The sequence below is a fragment of the Typopeltis vanoorti genome, chromosome 1, assembly GCF_054136105.1.
Source record: "Typopeltis vanoorti isolate ZY-2024b chromosome 1, IOZ_Tvanoo_1.0, whole genome shotgun sequence".
Lineage (NCBI taxonomy): Eukaryota > Metazoa > Arthropoda > Arachnida > Uropygi > Thelyphonidae > Typopeltis > Typopeltis vanoorti.
This window is the reverse complement of record NC_143549.1, coordinates 176,861,781-176,879,795: the sequence shown is the minus strand read 5'-3', so window position 1 is coordinate 176,879,795 and position 18,015 is coordinate 176,861,781. Positions and strand designations below refer to the sequence as shown.

Here is an 18,015-nt window from a genome sequence, read left to right as displayed (position 1 = left end):
TATGCGGATGATGATGTACTTCTAAATAAATCCGCTACAAGTCTGCAAGATTCCCTGACTAAATTCAGTTGCTGTTGTAATAGATATGGTATGAAGGTCAGCAATAAAAAGACAAAGACAATGAAAATAGGCAGAATCATTGAAAATGTCAACTGTGTTGTGAATGGAGAACCTGTGGAACAAGTAAAACATTTCAGCTACTTAGGCACGATTTTTACTGAAGATGGTAAATTAAATATGGAAATAGACAATAGAATCGACAAAGCTGGCATGGTAGGAAGTCAATTGAATAAATTCATATGGAATAAGAGAGTTAGTCGGAACACAAAATTAGCTGTATACAAGACAGTGTTCACACCAGTTTTAATTTATGGATCTGAGAGCTGGGTCAGAAGTAAAACACTTGACCAAAGACTAGAGACCACAGATATGAGAATCCTGAGAAAGATTAGAGGCGTGAACAGATGGCATCAATGGCAATATCATATTAAAAACGAGGATATTAGGAAAGAACTTGACATTTTTCTCATCTAGGAATGCCTTAGCCTAGCTAATCTCAGGTGCTATGGTCACTTAAACAGAATGGGTGAGTAAAGATCAGCAAAACAAGTGGTCTCTGCCAGATGACAGGAAAACGACCCAGAGGAAGGCCGGGATATAGGTGGATTGATACAGTACAAAGTGCCTTTAGACGATAGAAATATAAGATCTGATAATGTTGGAGTCTTGACAAGTAACAGGCTGATTTGGAGGGAAATTGTAGATAGGAAGTTAGTAACAATGTAAATTTTTCTTGTAGTGCTATCATATCCTGTACACCCCTGGAGGGTACATGGCAGGAATTTGATGATGATGTCTTAGATAAGTGGATGGTTGAGAGACAAGTATCAAAAAGTGGTTTATGGTGGGTGTATATCTGCTAGATTTAGACCAGTGGTGTAGTGTACTTCAGGGATCAGTCCTTGGACCATTGTTGTTCAATCTATACGTTAATGACATTTGGAAGGATCTAACAGATGTTTCATTGTTTGCTGATAATGCAAAAGTAGACAGGGCAATCAGTGATATTACTGGTATGTAGCTTACAGGATGATTTGAATAGGCAGGAAATTTGGGCGAATGAAAGTGGCTAGCAGTTCAGTGTTAGTAAGTATAAAGTATGCACTTTGGCAAGATAAGATTTTCAAAAGCATGTTATATTAGTGAGACCTGTGCTACAAGAAACTGATGAGGCAAGGGATCTTGATGTTATGATGGATAGGAATTTAAAGTTCAAAGGTGATATAGCAAAAATTGCAAATACAACTCAGAAGATAACTGCAATGTTAAAACAAGTATTGACATGTACACCTGGACTTTAGTGAGTAGATTTGGTCTCCTGGGTTTGGAGGAGATAAAGAAGCTATGGAAATGTTTCAAAGAAGAGTAACAAAGTTGATATTGGAATTATGGAATGCATATTATAAATTATGAGAACAGATTGAGAGAATGTGGACCTACAAACTCTTGTTAACAGTAGAAAAAAGGGATGATATGTACAAGTCTATAAACTTCCAAATGGATGTTAATGAATATTGTCTGGTGAAAATTTTTGTTATATGGAAAATAGGGAGAGGACATATCTGCATCTGTGGAATTTAAGTTTGTTTGTGGTTAAGAAAGAGGCAAGAGCTAGATTTTTCTTTCACCAAACACTGAGTAAGTGGAGTAATTTGCCTCTTAAAGTGATGAGTGCACATAGTATGAATGAGTTTAATGGAATGTATGACAGCTAGTGTGATTGCTGTATAGACTTCCTCAGTGAGTCCTTGACTCCCTGGAGGTCTCAGATAACAGTAATAATAATTCATGATGTGGCTAACCACATTCTTATACAACTTCTAGGAATGACCTCTTGTTCTTGCCAACCCTGTCACGTTGAAAATTTTCTACAAGTGTCGTATAGAATCCTTTAACTTGTTTTTATCATGTCTCCCATTTTTTTGCTTATCAGGCCATTAATTCTATCCTCATACGGAGCACTCCAGAGACTAGTCACCATTTTTGACACTATCTTCTGGATTCGTGCCTTAAGAAATATATGGGACCAATTCTTTTCACATGTATTGTAGTTCTAACAGAACAAAAACTGTATGGAGATTTAACTGAAGTTTATATCTTGAGTTAAATCTCCTCTCAGATAAATTCTACAAATTGCAATTAAGTAATACAAAATCTTGGTGAGTTGAGTTGTGGATTGTAATCAGATGTTTGCCTCACCAGACAGTCACTGTAATGGTATTATAACTTTTTTTTTTTTTTAAATTAAACTTAGCTTGCTTAAGCCTAACTGGCTAGATTATCAATATGATCCCTGAACTTAAGTTTCCTATCGACCAAAGTATTTAAACCCATCTACTCTTCCTAAATTCTGTCTGTTCATCTTACCAGGTAATTATCATTATCAATTTGATCCAATTTAATTAGTAAGTTTCAGTGTAAACACTATCCATGGTTTTTAATGTTTCTCCCACAAATGAAACATTTTAAATCTATAGTACATTAATACCATGGGTAGAATAAATTTTTTTACATAATCTTGGAAACCTTGCTCTAGAGACCAAACTCAGAACTCTTTCAAGCCATTTCAGGCTTTTAGTAAGCAGGTTAGTTCACAGTTATACTGGTTTAAAAAAAAAAAAAAAAAAAAGTACCATAGCTATTATGTTTAGTTAGTATTCCTTCATGACATCTTAAAAAGGAACAGGTTAGTTATATTTGAACATCACTTAACAAAACCATGTTGTACCCTGCTGAACAAGGGATCCCTTTTATTATGGAGTTTCCTTTGGCACTCTCTAAAGATTGCCACTCTGCACATATAGCTACAGTAACTCTTCATTAATTCAGACTTGGATAATTCAGCATGCTTTATAACAGATCTGAAGTGGATCTCATTCACTGCGGGATTAATATAAATCCTGCTTTCAGATTATTTGTTTTTAAATATAAGTAATTTTACAAAACAGAATTCTTTCTGATGACCATAGTCTAGATTAGTTTGAAATTTACATGTAGCTATGAAGAAAGTATACTTAAATCCTATGCCAATAGTATGTGAAAATTGCTTCATTTTGGCATACTATCTGACAGTTTATCATTTTAACTGTCATGAACTGTGAATTGTCAAAAATGTTCCACAGTCAAATGAATCACTCATAAAAAATCTACTTTAGCATATTTGCTGATAGACAAAGCTGCAAACAGTTAATTGTTACTGCACGTTCACTTTGATTCTAGCATGTAAAAGGAAGTTTTGTGGCATTCATTTAAATCTTAAATGCAGTCACATTACTTATTTACAGTAATCTCTCATTATAGCAAACTTTTAGGAATCAAAAGAATAGACTTTAAAATAGAATATTTACTGTTGTTTCCAAAATAGAATTGATGCTGTGGAATTTTAGATGGTAACTATACCAAACTGCTTTGTCATCGTTACCTGCTAAGTATCCATGTTGAATGAAATAAATTTCAGGTTTTGAAATAACTGAAATTATGCAAACACTGTCAGTTTATAGCTCTTTAAAATAAACATTCCACATATATAGCCAGTATTTGTGTTTATTTCTTACTTTCAGTAGACCAACTTCAGGGAAAATACACAAACTTATATGTTCAAATTGCATTCAACATGTACAGAGATAAAAGTTCACTGTTTTAAAGCATTGTCTGTAATATTCTGCATGTTGCTTTTTTTTCAGATCTACAACTATGTTTAGTTTAATTTAATGTGTTTTTTTAATTTATTTAGAAAACAAAAAAATATCTTTGGGGAATGGGTTCTGATAGTGATATTGAACTTTATTAGGAGCACAAATTGAAACAAACACAATATCATTCAAAAAGCATTCTTAACTTGTGTTTGAAGGCATTTACATCTAATCAGCAGTTGCCATGATATTTCTAGTGGGACACAGAATTTTTCTGAGACTAGGTTTAGGATGTTGGTTGAAAAATTGCAATTGTGATTATGGGCATCACAACTTTTTGTAAGATGGTAGAAGATGAAATGAATAATAAAATATTGAAATAAAATTGAACTGAAATGAGCATATTTATTTCAAAAAATAACCATTTTTATATCATTTAAATATAAAATCAATTGGACATTTATATATGTGCTCGTAACAAAAATATTCCTTAAAAAAAAAAAAAAAAAACACACACATGAGGGTGGTCTGAAAAGTTCTTGACCATAGATGGCAACACTATCAGCAAGATTTTTTTTCTAAGTTGTTACATCCGTCATAAGCATCCATGTGAAATTGCAAGCCATTTTATCAAGTAGTTTATTTCATACAGCTGTCTGAAGCAAAAGTGTTGTTTGTATCCCTTGACATGGATAAAATTGAGTATCGTGCTGTTATAAAATTCTTTCTAAAAAGAAGGTTTAATGCCAAAAGAAATTCATCGAAGTTCATAAAAGTTTATGGGCACTCTTCTCCTTCGTTTTCAACAATTAAGAAATGGGGATGCCGATTTAAATGTGGCTGTACCAGCTTTGAAGAAGATCCACGTGAAAGATGTCCAAAAAGTAACAACACCAAAAATCATTGATCAAGTGCACGATATGGTATTGGATGACCGTGAGTCAAAGTGCATGAAATTGCTGAGACTATAGGCATTTCAAAAGAATACGTAGGATATATTTTGCATGAAGAATTGCAAATGAAAAAGCTTTGCGCAAGATCAGTGCCGCACTTGCTCACAGCAGATCAAAAATGCACTCGCATACAAATCTCTGAACGGTGCTTGGAGTATTTTAACAAGAATAAAACTGATTTTTTGCATCGATTTATTACTATGGATGAGACTTGGATTCATCATTATGCACCAGAATTCAAACAGCAGTCAAAACAGTGGACAGAAGCTGGTTGTTCAGCACAGAAGAAGACAAAGTTGGTTCCATCAGCAGGAAAGGTCATGGCATCAATGTTTTGGGATGCTAAAGGCATTTTGTTTATTAATTATCTTGAAAAGGGTAAAACAATAACTGTAGAATATTATTCCGATCTTTTAACCTGACTAGACGAAAAAATTTGTGAGAAAAGACCTGGTTTGCAGACAAAAAAAAAATCATGTTTCATCAGGACAATGCACATGCTCAAAAAGGCGTTTTGGCAATGGGAAAATTAAGGGATCTTCACTATGAATTGTTGGAACATCCACCCTATTCCCCAGATTTGGCTCTCTCTGACTTCTATCTCTTATCAAAACTGAAACTCTTCCTTGCTGGTCAGCATTTTTCTCCGAATCAAGAGGTGATTGCATCTGTAGAGGGGTATTTTGCAGATATTACTGAGAACCATTACATGGACGGGATAACACTTGAGCATTGCTGGAATAAATGTATTAGTCTTAAGGGAGATTATGTTGAAAAATAAATATAATTTTGAAATTATAAATTCGTTTTTTCATTGTTAGGCTGAGAACTTTTCAGACCATCCTCGTGTGTGTGTGTGTGTGTGTGTGTGTGTGTGTACACACACACACACGCACGCATATATATAATGCATTCTGAAAGGATTAACATTTAGAGTCAGTATGTCAAGTCATTAAATCTTATTCTCTAAATAATTTTGGTGTGGGAGGGAGAGAGAGAAAAAAAAGTTTAATTTTTATCTATTTTCTTTTTTTCTTACAGTATCACCTAGAGCGAAGTATTGTGTGGTTTCCCAATGCCCTGACTCCGATGCATTGGCTGAAAACTGCTGCTATTATTACAGTTATGTGTAGCTCTGCCGCTAGTGCATGCTTAATAGTAAAAATATTCACTAATGTTGGCATCCGAACTCTCGCAGGAGGAGTAGCTGTACTGGTTGAATATATTTGTCTTAGGTGAGGCATCTCATTTTATCTAAGTTTATGGAATTATATTTATTTCAAGATTATTGCAATGTCTTGTATCATTATTCATGAGCAGGATTTAATTCAGAAATGGCATCCCTATAGTTACAAGTGAAAAATGAGCTTACAGTAATGTTAATCATTAAATATAAAATAATAAATATGTATGTGCAGGGTGTCACATAAATCCAAGACTATAAAAGAACTTGGTTATTTGGAGAAATTATTTTGCTTAAAAATTAGGGTTGCTCAGAGATCAAAGCTGGATAACTGGTATGAGACCACTTCATAGCCTATAATAAGGAATGCAGAGAGGTGACCAGAGTTTTTGATCTAATATTCAGTCCTCACTTCTCATGGTGTATCCATGTGACAATGAAAGAATAAGGATAACCTGTCAGTTTGGGACTTAACAAACCAAAATTTATTTTGTATTGGACTTGACTACAAACAAACGTACTGTGTCACAACTGAACATTTCAGCTTGCTCTGACAGAAACAGCAGGGACATTAAATAAGTCCCTGCTGTTTTTGTCAGCGGGCAAGCAGTGAAAAGTCAGTTACTGGAAAGTAAACTGTCATAGCAAAATTGAAGATATGCATCATTCATATGTATAGCATCAGTGGAAGAGAAACAGAATTAGCAGAATTCAACAAGTGCCATACCAACATAATTGGCATTAGTGAGATGAAGTCTAAAATAGGTAAAATAATACCAAATTACAACTATAAGATGGCATTATTATGACATCATATAGTTCTTATTTAGGGTGTCTAGAAATCATCAAGTAAGGCCACATATCACCCAAATTAGTTGTCATATCTTTTTTTTTGATTCATTCACATTACCTGTACTCACCACCTCCAAAGGCAACCCATTCCAATCATGTACCACCGAGAAAAATCTAGCTCTCATCCCTTCTTGGCAGCATTCATTCTTTACTTCCATGGATACCTTCTTGTCTTCTCTCCACCCTCCATAAAATGAAAAACTTCATTTATTCATATCCTGTGTGATCCTTTCAGAAGTTTGAAGGTCTTTATCATATCACCTCCTCTTTCTCTTATTTGTAGTGTCTTTTTCAACCTATCATCTCTTAGGACATGTAGAGTCCCCTTATTTGGAGTCACAGTGAAATAATGCAGATGGCACATCACTCCTCTGCTGCATCCTATAAGGGTACATATTTTTTGGCTCCATATCTGTGTTCAAGGGACTGGTTTACTTGCTCTGAAGGATGAAAAACTCAAGTTTCCAGGAGAATAAACTCTCTACCTCAAACATCAAACATGGGTCTTTCCAACCAAAGGGAAAGAGGAAAAATAAATTCCTTATCCTTACATGTTAATGGCCGTTTCATCATTGCGATTATCCTCTGAGTTGGATATGCATTCTTTGCTATATAGCTCCTGAACAACTTCATATCTACTAAACTCCAAGATCCCTAGCCTGATCAGTTTCTTCTAGCATAATCCCACCAATATAATATTCCATTGGATATCTCATTCCATCAAAGTGAAGACACTGCTTTTACTAACACCAAACTTTTAGCCATTTTTACATTCCCACAATTCCAGTCTGTTCAAATCATTCTTCAAGGGCTGCATGTCAATTGTATTCCTAACTATCCTGCCTATCTTTGCATCATCAGTAAACAGCTGTATGTCTCCTGTCAGATATCTCCCATTGTCATTAATGTAAAGATTGAGTAACAGTGGACCAAGGTCTGATCTCTGGGGTACACATCACTGGTCACCTTAAATATTATAGACTCAAACTCCACACTTGCCACTTTTTGTTATGTCATTCATCTGTCAACTTATGCAACTTCCTTCCATGCTCTGTTCTGTCAGAAGCTTAGCATAGTTTCAACCATAACCATAGTATTATACAAAATATGAACAAGTCATTCAAACATAACTCACCTTTAATAAACCAGTGCTGTTCATTGCAAAGCATAGGTTCTCTGTAAACTAATTTCTATATATGATCTCTTACCAACTCTTCCAAAATCTTCACCACCATTACCACCACTCCAGAGGTAGTTGATAGGTTGGTTTATAGCTAGACACATTAGTCTTTGCACCACTCTTGTGCAATGGGATTATCATATAACATTATCATATCATATCAAAGCTGCAAATTAAAAAAAAGAAAAGAAAAGCATCAAAAGAGCTTGAAAAAGAGAAACAGAAAGGGCAGCTAACCAAATTTCTCAAAAAAAGTCTGAAGACATACCTCTTAGATAAATTCAAAGATTTAAATTTAGATATTAAAAGTTTGCAGAGACAAGGATACATAATGGGGCAAACATGCAAGGAAAACACAGCATCATTCAGAGTTGCATATTGAATATTAACCCTCAAGCAGTCTTTGTCCTGTTTGCAGAACACACATTAAACTTGGCAATCGCTGATGCTGCTCAAGTTAAATACTGAAACAGGGAATTTTTTATTATTTTTTTTTTATTGCACTATAAAAGAAATTTATAATTTTTTAGTGCTTTGACTAAAAGATGGGATGTACTGAAAAAGTACACCAAAATTGCACTTAAAACTTTATCTGATACTAGATGGGAAGTGAGGATTGTCACTCTTTGTTTGCTTAGATATAATATAGAGAAGTTTTAGATTCTTTTGTGGAAATTTATGATAATATTCAAATTGATATATTACAAAATATGAAGCAAAAACATTAGCTTTGAAAATTAAAGATTATGAGTTTTTGTGTTCACTTATAATGTGGTATGAATTTTGTGCAGGATCAGTGTAATCAGTAAAATGCTTCAGAATTCAAACACAAATTTAAGTGAGTCTATAAATGCGTTAAATAATGTAATCAACTTTACTAAAGAATTTAGATTGGGTGAAAATTTTAATGTCATACCTGAATCGACACAAGTGTTAGCATTAGATTTAGAAATTTCTCCTGAGTTCAAAAGCAGTACATTACACAGATGTAAGAAGAGATTGTTCTGTTAGACATGTTCAGATGAAGTGCCAGTTGATCTGCAATATAACTTTTAAGTTACATTTTTTCTTCCAATTGTGGATACTATTAATTCTTTGGTGGAAAGGTTTGATCTCTTGACAAGTCACTTCAACATATTTCAGTTTTCATCCAGTTTTCTAATATGGGTAAGGACACTTTAAAAAAAACACTGTGATGATTTACAAGTTGCACTGACTGATGGTGAAGAAAAAGATATTTTTACCACTGAATCATATAATGAAATACAAATTCGAAAGGGTATCATACATGATAATGACAGTTTTAGACCCACTGAAACTACAATTTATACATGCAAATGATTTAGAAAGCATCTTGATTAATTTAACAATTTCTCTTAGAATATTTTTGACATCTCCAGTTTCAGTAGCAAGTGGCGAATGATCATTTTCAAGACTGAAACTAATTAAAACATACAGGGTGTTCAGGATAAATTTGACAGTTTCGTAAGGAAAAAGAAAATCTTCTTTGTATCTATTAAATTTAATGAATTGACAAAAAAACATTACAGGCAGAGTTAATTACAATACTATCAACAAGATTTACTCAAAATAACCACCATTAGCATCGATCACAGCTTCAATTCTGCTTCGGAACCTCGAACAAGCTGATGCTACAGTCTCCCTGGGAAGGGCCGCAAAAACTGTTTTAATTTTATCCATTAACTGGGCTTTTGTATTACTGGAAGTGCGATTGGTGTCTTTTTCAACTGCGCCCCATACAAAATAATCCATGGGGTTAAGGTCTGGGGAGTTTGGAGGCCAAACATTTGGACTGGTGAAGTCGTAGAAATTTTCAGACAACCATTTTTGACTTTTCCCAGAGGTGTGGTAAGGGGCCGAATCCTGCTGCCATACATACGGCCTACCATTGGCTACCCTTGTTATCCAGGGCTTGACTACAGTTAGCAACTCCACGAACAAAGCCCGAATTCCAATGCCAGGGTTCTTCAACACCTGTTCCTGCAGATTTGCGAGGAATTCTGCTGTACGAACGCAATCAGATCGTCTGCTAGGGATCTTTCTTCTTGCTACATCCTCGTAGTCACCATTGCAAGTCTCTAGTTCATGCCTGATTGTTTTTACTGTATTCAGGGAGCATTGGGCAGCAGTTGTAATATCCTTATTTTGATGGCGGGCACGAATCATCATGATACAAGTTATTCTCTTCCATGATTCCACTTCCTCCCCATCACGAAGAAACCCTGGTGCCCATAACTAGGCACAGTAGTCCAGATGGGGTCTTATCAAAGCTCGATACAGAGGAACAACAACTTGTTTGTCTCTGCATGTTAAAGTATTTTTCAGAAGCCAAGTGATTTGGTGAGCTGTTTTAGTCACTTTTGCAATGTGCCCCCTAAACTTCAACTCCCTATCCACCAACACTCCCAAATCCCTGGCCTCATCAATCTCCTGGAGTACGGTTCCACCAATGCGATATACTGCTGCTATTCTTTTCACCCCAAAGTTCATAACCTTACACTTTGGCACATTAAATTGACATCCATTTTTCCTAGCCCAGTCCTCCAAACTATCCAAATCATCCCGTAAAATTTTGACATCCTGTGCACTCATAATTGCTCTACCCGACTTTGCATCATCAGCAAACAAGTGAACACTTCCTCTCAGATCCTTTCCTATATCATTGATGAACAAATTGAAAAGCAGTGGTCCAAGAACAGAGCCCTGTGGCACTCTACTAGTCACAAGCCGTCTTTTAGACTCCACTCCTGAATAAACCACTCTCTGGTATCTCTTCTTCAACCACCCTCCTATCCATCTCACCAGCCCTATATCTATCCAAATCTGCTCCAGTTTACCGATTAGGGTTCTATGTGGTATCCTATCAAAAGCCTTGGCAAGGTCCAGTAGTATTACTGTAAACCCATTACCCCTATCCAGTTCAGCCGTCACTGTGTTATAAAACGTGAGCAAGTTACTGAGGCATGATCTACCCTTCACAAAACCATGTTGTCCCCCATACCATATCCCATTTTCATCTATCCAATCCTGTATTCTTTTCTTGACTAATTTCTCTAAGACCTTGACAATGATTCCTGATATGCTAATCGGTCGGTAATTTACAACAGCAGTCTTGGAACCACCTTTATGCAGTGGAACTATTTTCTTCTCTTTCCACCCCCTCAGGACTAACCCAGACCCGAGACTCAAATTAAACAAAATGGTCAAGGGTACTGACAATTCTTTAGCTGCTTCTCGTACAACACGAGCTGGTATACCATCCAATCCCACAGATGTATTGACATTGAGGTTATGCAATAGACTACTCACCTCCACTTCATTCACCACAATTCCCATATAATCTACTGGTACATTTGTTTCTGCAATGTCACCACCTGGATGATATATTCTTGCAAAGTGCTCACTCAGTAACTCAACTATATCAACTGATTCAGTTACCTCCCTACCATCGGCATTCTTTAAAATCATTCTGCCACGTACATTTTTCCTTTTACTTGCTACATATCTAAAAAACTGTTTAGGATTCTCTTTAGCCTGCATGGCCAATGTTCTTTCGTAATCCTTTTTTGCTTTTCTTACCACACTCGTTACCCTTCTGGCCTGTGCTTTATACCGTTCATGTGCCTGCCGGTCACCTTTCTCCTTAAATTCCCTCCATAGTTGTTTCTTTTTTTGCAGCTCAAGCTTAATGGTGTTATTCATCCATTTAACTCCTAGTTGATTTATTATTCGGACTCTAGGTATACAGTCAGCCATTGCTTCATGCAAACACTTCTTAACTACCTCCCATGCACTGTCGACTTCTAGTCCTTGCAGTTTGTACATGCCATGGCACTGAACCAATCAAACTCCTAAGCTTGCCATACTTTCCAGCCCGATAATTCCACATGTACCCTGTCTTAATTGAAAATTCTACACCTTTAGCCACCTCCCAAGTCAAGACCCTATGATCACTCTCACCGATTGGTGGCAATGTGGTCATATTTGTTACAGCCAAATCCTCAGATTTAATTACTAGGTCAAGCACTCTCTGACCCCTAGTATTTTCCATTACATGCTGTCGCAGATAGTTATCCCTTAATAACCGCATAAAATCCAATTCCTTCCTCCCGTGTGTCCTCTCCTCACTCCAATCAATGCGACCATAGTTGAAATCTCCCATAATAATCACCCTCCTTTCACTCATTTCTTCTATTTGCTTGTGCATACTGTCACCACCATCTTTTCCATCACCTGGTCTATAGCAGCACCCAATTGTATATTTAGTTCTGCTAGCCACAATCTCACACTAAATGGCCTCAAATGTGCTATTTTCTCTATCCTGCAATTCAACTTCTATTCTCCTTGGCTGCAGCTCATCAGCTATCATCAACAATAATCCTCCCCCCATTTTATTCTCCCTGTCATTCCTGAACGCACTATACCCATCACATTCAATCCCACTAGCTATATCATCTACAGTCAGCCATGTTTCACTAATACCAATAACCTGTGGTCTGGAAGTGCCAACCATGGCCAAAAACTCTTCCTTCTTGTTCCTAATACTCCTAGCATTAGTGTACATGAATTTAAGACCCCCATTAGCCCCAACCCTACCTTGATGCCTTATATTAACTATCCCACTCTGATTTGTTGTCCTTATTTGCTCGGGCATATTATATTCATTCTTTCATTCAGCTGCCTCCCTAAGGACAGTATATCTACTCCCCCCCCCCCCCTTAATAAATTTAGTTTCCCTGAATTTGCACATCCACCACATTCAGCAACACTTTCTCAAGTCTTCTTACACTGTAACCATTCAAATGCAAGCCATCCATCTTATATAGATCCTTTCGCCCATCAAACTCACTCCACACGTCCACAAATTCCACACCACTCGTCATACATAACCCACGCATAAAGTCATTCGCAATTATGGCCCTCCTTTTAAACATTTTACTGTCATACTGTGGCAAAAGACTAATCATTCTAACTCTCTCACTCTTTTCTTTTGCTACCTCAAACAATTCATTCAGGTCTTCTATCATTTCCATTTTATCTCCTTTCAAATCATTCGTACCTGCCACAACAATCATTTCTTTCACCCTTTCCTTTTGCTCTCTAATAGACTCAGTTACATCCTTTATGGTCGCACCAGGTTGGTACGATTTTGTCAAATCCTCTACTATCACACCTCGTACTACGAGTCTCCATACAGCACTTTATCCTTCATTTTGTTCATGTTCAGACTCGTACATCTATTTTTCCTGTCATACTTTTTATTATTGGCTGGTTCATTCAGTCGACTTTTGCTCATACGCTCTAGCTGCTATTTTGCCCTTTGTATCGCACCATTCAACAATGCAATCTCACTCATTGTGTCTATCTCATCAATTTTATTCTCACTAAAACCATTAATACTATCATTCAAACTTTCTACATTCACACGCTCACAATTCTCTGGTACAACCTCGCCGTTTCTTGTCATATCCCTATTTTCTTCATTCTGAAGTTTGACAAAAATATCACACTCACGATCCGAAATACTCTTCAATTTCTCATTCTCCCTACATTTTCTACACACATTCACTCCTTTATTATCATCTAACCACACTCCGACCGTACTCCGCAAAGCGTACATTTCGCAGCTAGTACACTGAATCATCTCTTTTATACTACCGTTCTTTGATAAAGATGGCAAACCATCATTACTGGCTGCCATTTTCCTTCGTACTGGAGCCATACTTACTTGCAACGTATTTTATCAAATTATAAATTATAACACACCAAAAACACACAAAAAGATGCACTAAGAGACGCAAGGCAAACAAAACTACACAATATTAAATAAATTTATCAACGATAACTGAAAATAATACTTATCTTATCCGGAGCTTTCACGAACACTACACACTTCGAATCCGTCTAGTGGTGACAGCCCCAATGAAATATGATATAAAGACACACAAAATACTCTAAAAACACGAAAATCGTTCTAATATATTATAAAACCAATTTTCTAAGGAAAAACACACAAAAAAAAAACACCAAAAATCACCAATTTTACACGAGTGCTAAATTACACCGACCACTCAGTCTATAGCCAAGATGCTGCAGGTTCGAATCCCGTCAGGGGCATGGATGTTTGTGATTGTCCTAATAACTGTTTATCATATGTACAGTTGTAACCTGTCTTGTCATAGACCCTTGATGTCTTTGTGCCATAAAAATCAAAAAATAATTGACTTAGGTATTTCAATGATGAGAAACTCATCCATTATATGAGATGTATAAACAGAAGACTCATTTGTGTACAATTCCTCTCCAAATCTCAGCTGCAGTGTACTTTGATAGATGAGAGAATGAAAGGAACAAGTGCTTTTCATGGAAAAGCACTTGTTCCTTTCATTGAGTAAATCAGTAGTCTGATTTACTCAGCTAAATTGTTGGTTAGAAGACAGTGGAATAGAAATGGCATGTAACATGCTCGGGGAAAAAATGGACCAGTGGCAAAATTAAAGAGACATGCCAGATCTTACAAATTATTGAACAACATAATTTGAATTCAGCTGTTTTAAATGCTGGTACTAAAGCTGTTTGCTTTGTTGCTGAAATTGAAATGATGGTTAAATATATGTACAGTCATACCCCGACTTACGCGAATCCGGAGTTACGCGGTTTCTTATATGTACGAATTCCCGTCCCGCTTTACGCCTCACCACTAGTTGTATCTTTCAGGCACCGGCCGCATTCGCCAGTGTCGCACATGCTGTGAACAAGCACCGACGTGTTTCGTGTGGTCTCCATTCATGCACGATTTTTATTGTCTGCAAACCTTGAAATTGTTTAATGTTATGTTCTTGATAAAAATTTTATCACATAAAAAATAATAATATCATCCAAAAGAAGCAAGTCCGATTCTTCTACAGCCAGCAATAAAAGAAAAACATTGACTTTGGAAACAGAACTCAGCATTATTAAGGATTTTGAAGGTTGGAATGAAAATTTGTGAGCTAGCAAAGAAGTTCGATCTACAGGAATCCACAGTAAGAACAATCATAAAAGAAAGGTTTACAGATTTTGGAGGACATAGATTCTAATGAAGAGCGAATTGTAGCCACAAGGCAAGGAATAAAAAAAAATCATTAGCTTTCTATGAAGAAATTTTGTGTGACAAGAAAAAGACATTATGCCATCAGACAAATATATTAGATTTTATGAAACCATTGACATCGAAATAACTTTCTTTTTTTTATGTACGAAAAACTACAATTATGATTATATTTCTTAAAAAATATAAGTGTTTTTGTAAACCTTTGGTCCCAATTCTATGTTTGTATATATAAATTACACGCAAAATTATACCCCGAGTTACGCGAATTCGACTTATGCGCTCTTTGTTGGTCCCACCTACCGCGTAACTTCGGGGTTTTACTGTATATATATTTACCATAATTCATACAATGGGCAAGTAAATTTTTTCTTGAAATAGATTTAAGTAGCATTTCTTGAACCCTGGTACAAAGTGTTTGATTCTGAATGAAGCGAAATGGAAATTGTTAATATATCATTTAGAGTCCAACATAATCTAACATTCCCTGAGCAACATTTGTTTTTTTTTTAAACTAATAGTCTCATGCTCACAATTTGCTATTTATGCAAATTGTGAGCATGAGTAAATGTTATTAAAACTTCCTAGTTGGATTTATACCAAAACTTTCTTCAAGTTATGCTAATCGATATTTATTTCATACAATGGGCAAGTAAATTTTCTTTCCAAAACTTTCTTCAAGTTATGCTAATCGATATTTATTTCATACAATGGGCAAGTAAATTTTCTTTCCAAAACTTTCTTCAAGTTATGCTAATCGATATTTATTTATTTATATATGTTCGGGATAAATTACAGTTATGAAAAGCTGTGTATTAAAATATCATTAATTTTGTGAATTTGATTCCTTTAATATAATATAAGAAACTGTAATATATGTAATTTTAATATATCCAGAAGATTCTTTGTGGTATCATTTGATTGGTTGTTATGAGAGAACATGCAAATTTCTCCTAGCACGTGCTGGAACTTGAACTACTATATACGAAGGAAAAAACAAGTTTGATGTGAGCCTAACCGGTGAGAACCAGTTATTGGCGGGAAAAAGGAAGGAGTGGATACGAAAACGAAAGTAAAAAAGAGAATCAAGTAGGGAAATATAAAGAACAGTAGTTGGAGACTGGAAGGGAATTTTGACATGCTGAAAACGGAATTTAAAGGACCGGGAATTGCTTGGTATTTTGACTTACCTTTTTCTGAGTTGGATTTATACCAAAACTTCCTAACGCCTAACAGTGGAATAGTGCAGGAAATAGGATAATACGTATCAAAAAAAAGAAGAAATAGGTATATAATTTAAACCAAGTGCATAAAGGTTATATTCTCCCGAGTCCATAAATCAGTCGCGGAAATGGAAGATTCGTTTAAGTCTGTGTTATTACAAAGTAAAAGTCAGCAAGGACTTTAAAAATGTTGTTCGATCTCCCTATGATGTGATGAAGCTATATCCTGGTAAGATTACCTTTGCTATACTTAGTGAGAAGTCATCATCATTAGTGTTCTGTCTCTTGACAGGTCCAATGGTATAACACAGCAGATTCTCTTCCCCCAATTTCCTCTGTCTCTTGCTTCCTCCTTCATTTCCTGATATCTTCTTGTTCCCATTATATCATCAAGCATCATTAGTTGTCTTCTTCCTCTTGGTCGCTTTCCTTCAATTTTCCCTTCTATCATTCTTTTCAGTAGGCTGTCTCCTCTTAATACATGTCCTATCCAGTTATGCTTTCTTCTTCTTATGGTCTTTAGTAAATTCCTTTCTTCTTCAACTCTTTGTAATACTTCTTCATTGGTGATTTTTTCAGCCCACTTTATTTTCTCCATTCTTCTCCATAACCACATTTCAAATGCCTCCAACATTTTAGCTTCTTTCTTCCTAATTGTTCCATGTTTCTGACCCATATAAGGTCATACTCCAAATATAGCACTTAATAAGCCTTTTCTTTAGATTTTTATTCATTTTATTAATAAACAAATTTTTCTTGCTATAAAAGGCATATTTTCCTTTGTTAATTCTTTCTTTTATTTCTATGTCACATTTTCTTGTACTATACTACCAAGGTATTTGTATTGTCTCACTTGCTCTACACTTTCTCCATTCATCATCACCTTGATACTTCCTGCTTTCCTGGAGACTCTCATCACTTTTATTTTCTTTGTGTTAATTTTCAAACCGTATTTCTTGCATATATTTTTAAATTTTTGCATTAGGTGCTATAGTTCATCTTCAGTATTAGCTAATGTTGCTTGATCATCTGCAAATCTAATATTTTGTATTGTTCTTTCTCCAATAGTGATTCCTCTTTCCTCTTCATAAAATGCTTCTTTTATCATTTCTTCTGCAAATATATTGAAGAGCGTCGGTGACAGGCAGCACCCCTGTCTTACGCCTCTGCCAATCACACATTTTTTAGTTTTTCCTACTTTTGTCTTTATTATGGCCGTCTGGTTCATATATAATTCAGCTATTAACCTTCGGTCTCTCCTATCTAAACCTATTTTGCGTAATATTTCCATCAGATTTTCTCATTTCACCATGTCAAATGCTTTTTCAAGGTCGATGAAACAAATATAAACTTCTTTATTTACTTTTGTATTCCTTTCGCATATGGTCCTCATTACTCCAATTGCATCTCTGGTTCCTCTGTCTTTCCTAAATCCAAATTGATCACCCCCAGAAAATACTCCACTCTATTATACAATCTTTGATTTAATATTCTTAGCAGTACTTTGGAGGCATGTGAGAGTATGCTTATAGTTCTGTAGTCACTGCACTTAGCAGGATTGCTTTTCTTTTCAATTGGTATAAGAATACTCTCTGTGAAATCTTTATGCCATACTCCTGTTTTGTAAATGAGGTTGCAGAGTTTCCATGTTTCTGTTATACCTTTGTTCTCCAGTTGTTTTAGGATTTCACTAGGTATTCCATCCACTCCTTCCATCTTTCCACTTTTTAATTCCTTAATTGCTGTTTCTACTTCTCTCTTTAGTATTTCAGGACCTCTTTCTTCCGTTGAGATTTCATTTTGCTCTTCCAATTCAATTTT

General features: G+C 35.6%; 1 protein-coding gene across 2 annotated transcripts in view; it reads left to right on the top strand.

The window, feature by feature from the left end:
• Positions 1 to 18,015, top strand: part of LOC150110664 (uncharacterized) — a 253,724-nt gene that overhangs the window by 217,934 nt on the left and 17,775 nt on the right. For both annotated transcript variants that reach the window (XM_090400164.1, XM_090400172.1), the window contains one exon: positions 5,687 to 5,880. In XM_090400164.1, the coding sequence (XP_090256290.1) occupies positions 5,687 to 5,880 (194 nt within the window). The remainder of the gene's footprint in view (positions 1 to 5,686; positions 5,881 to 18,015) is intronic.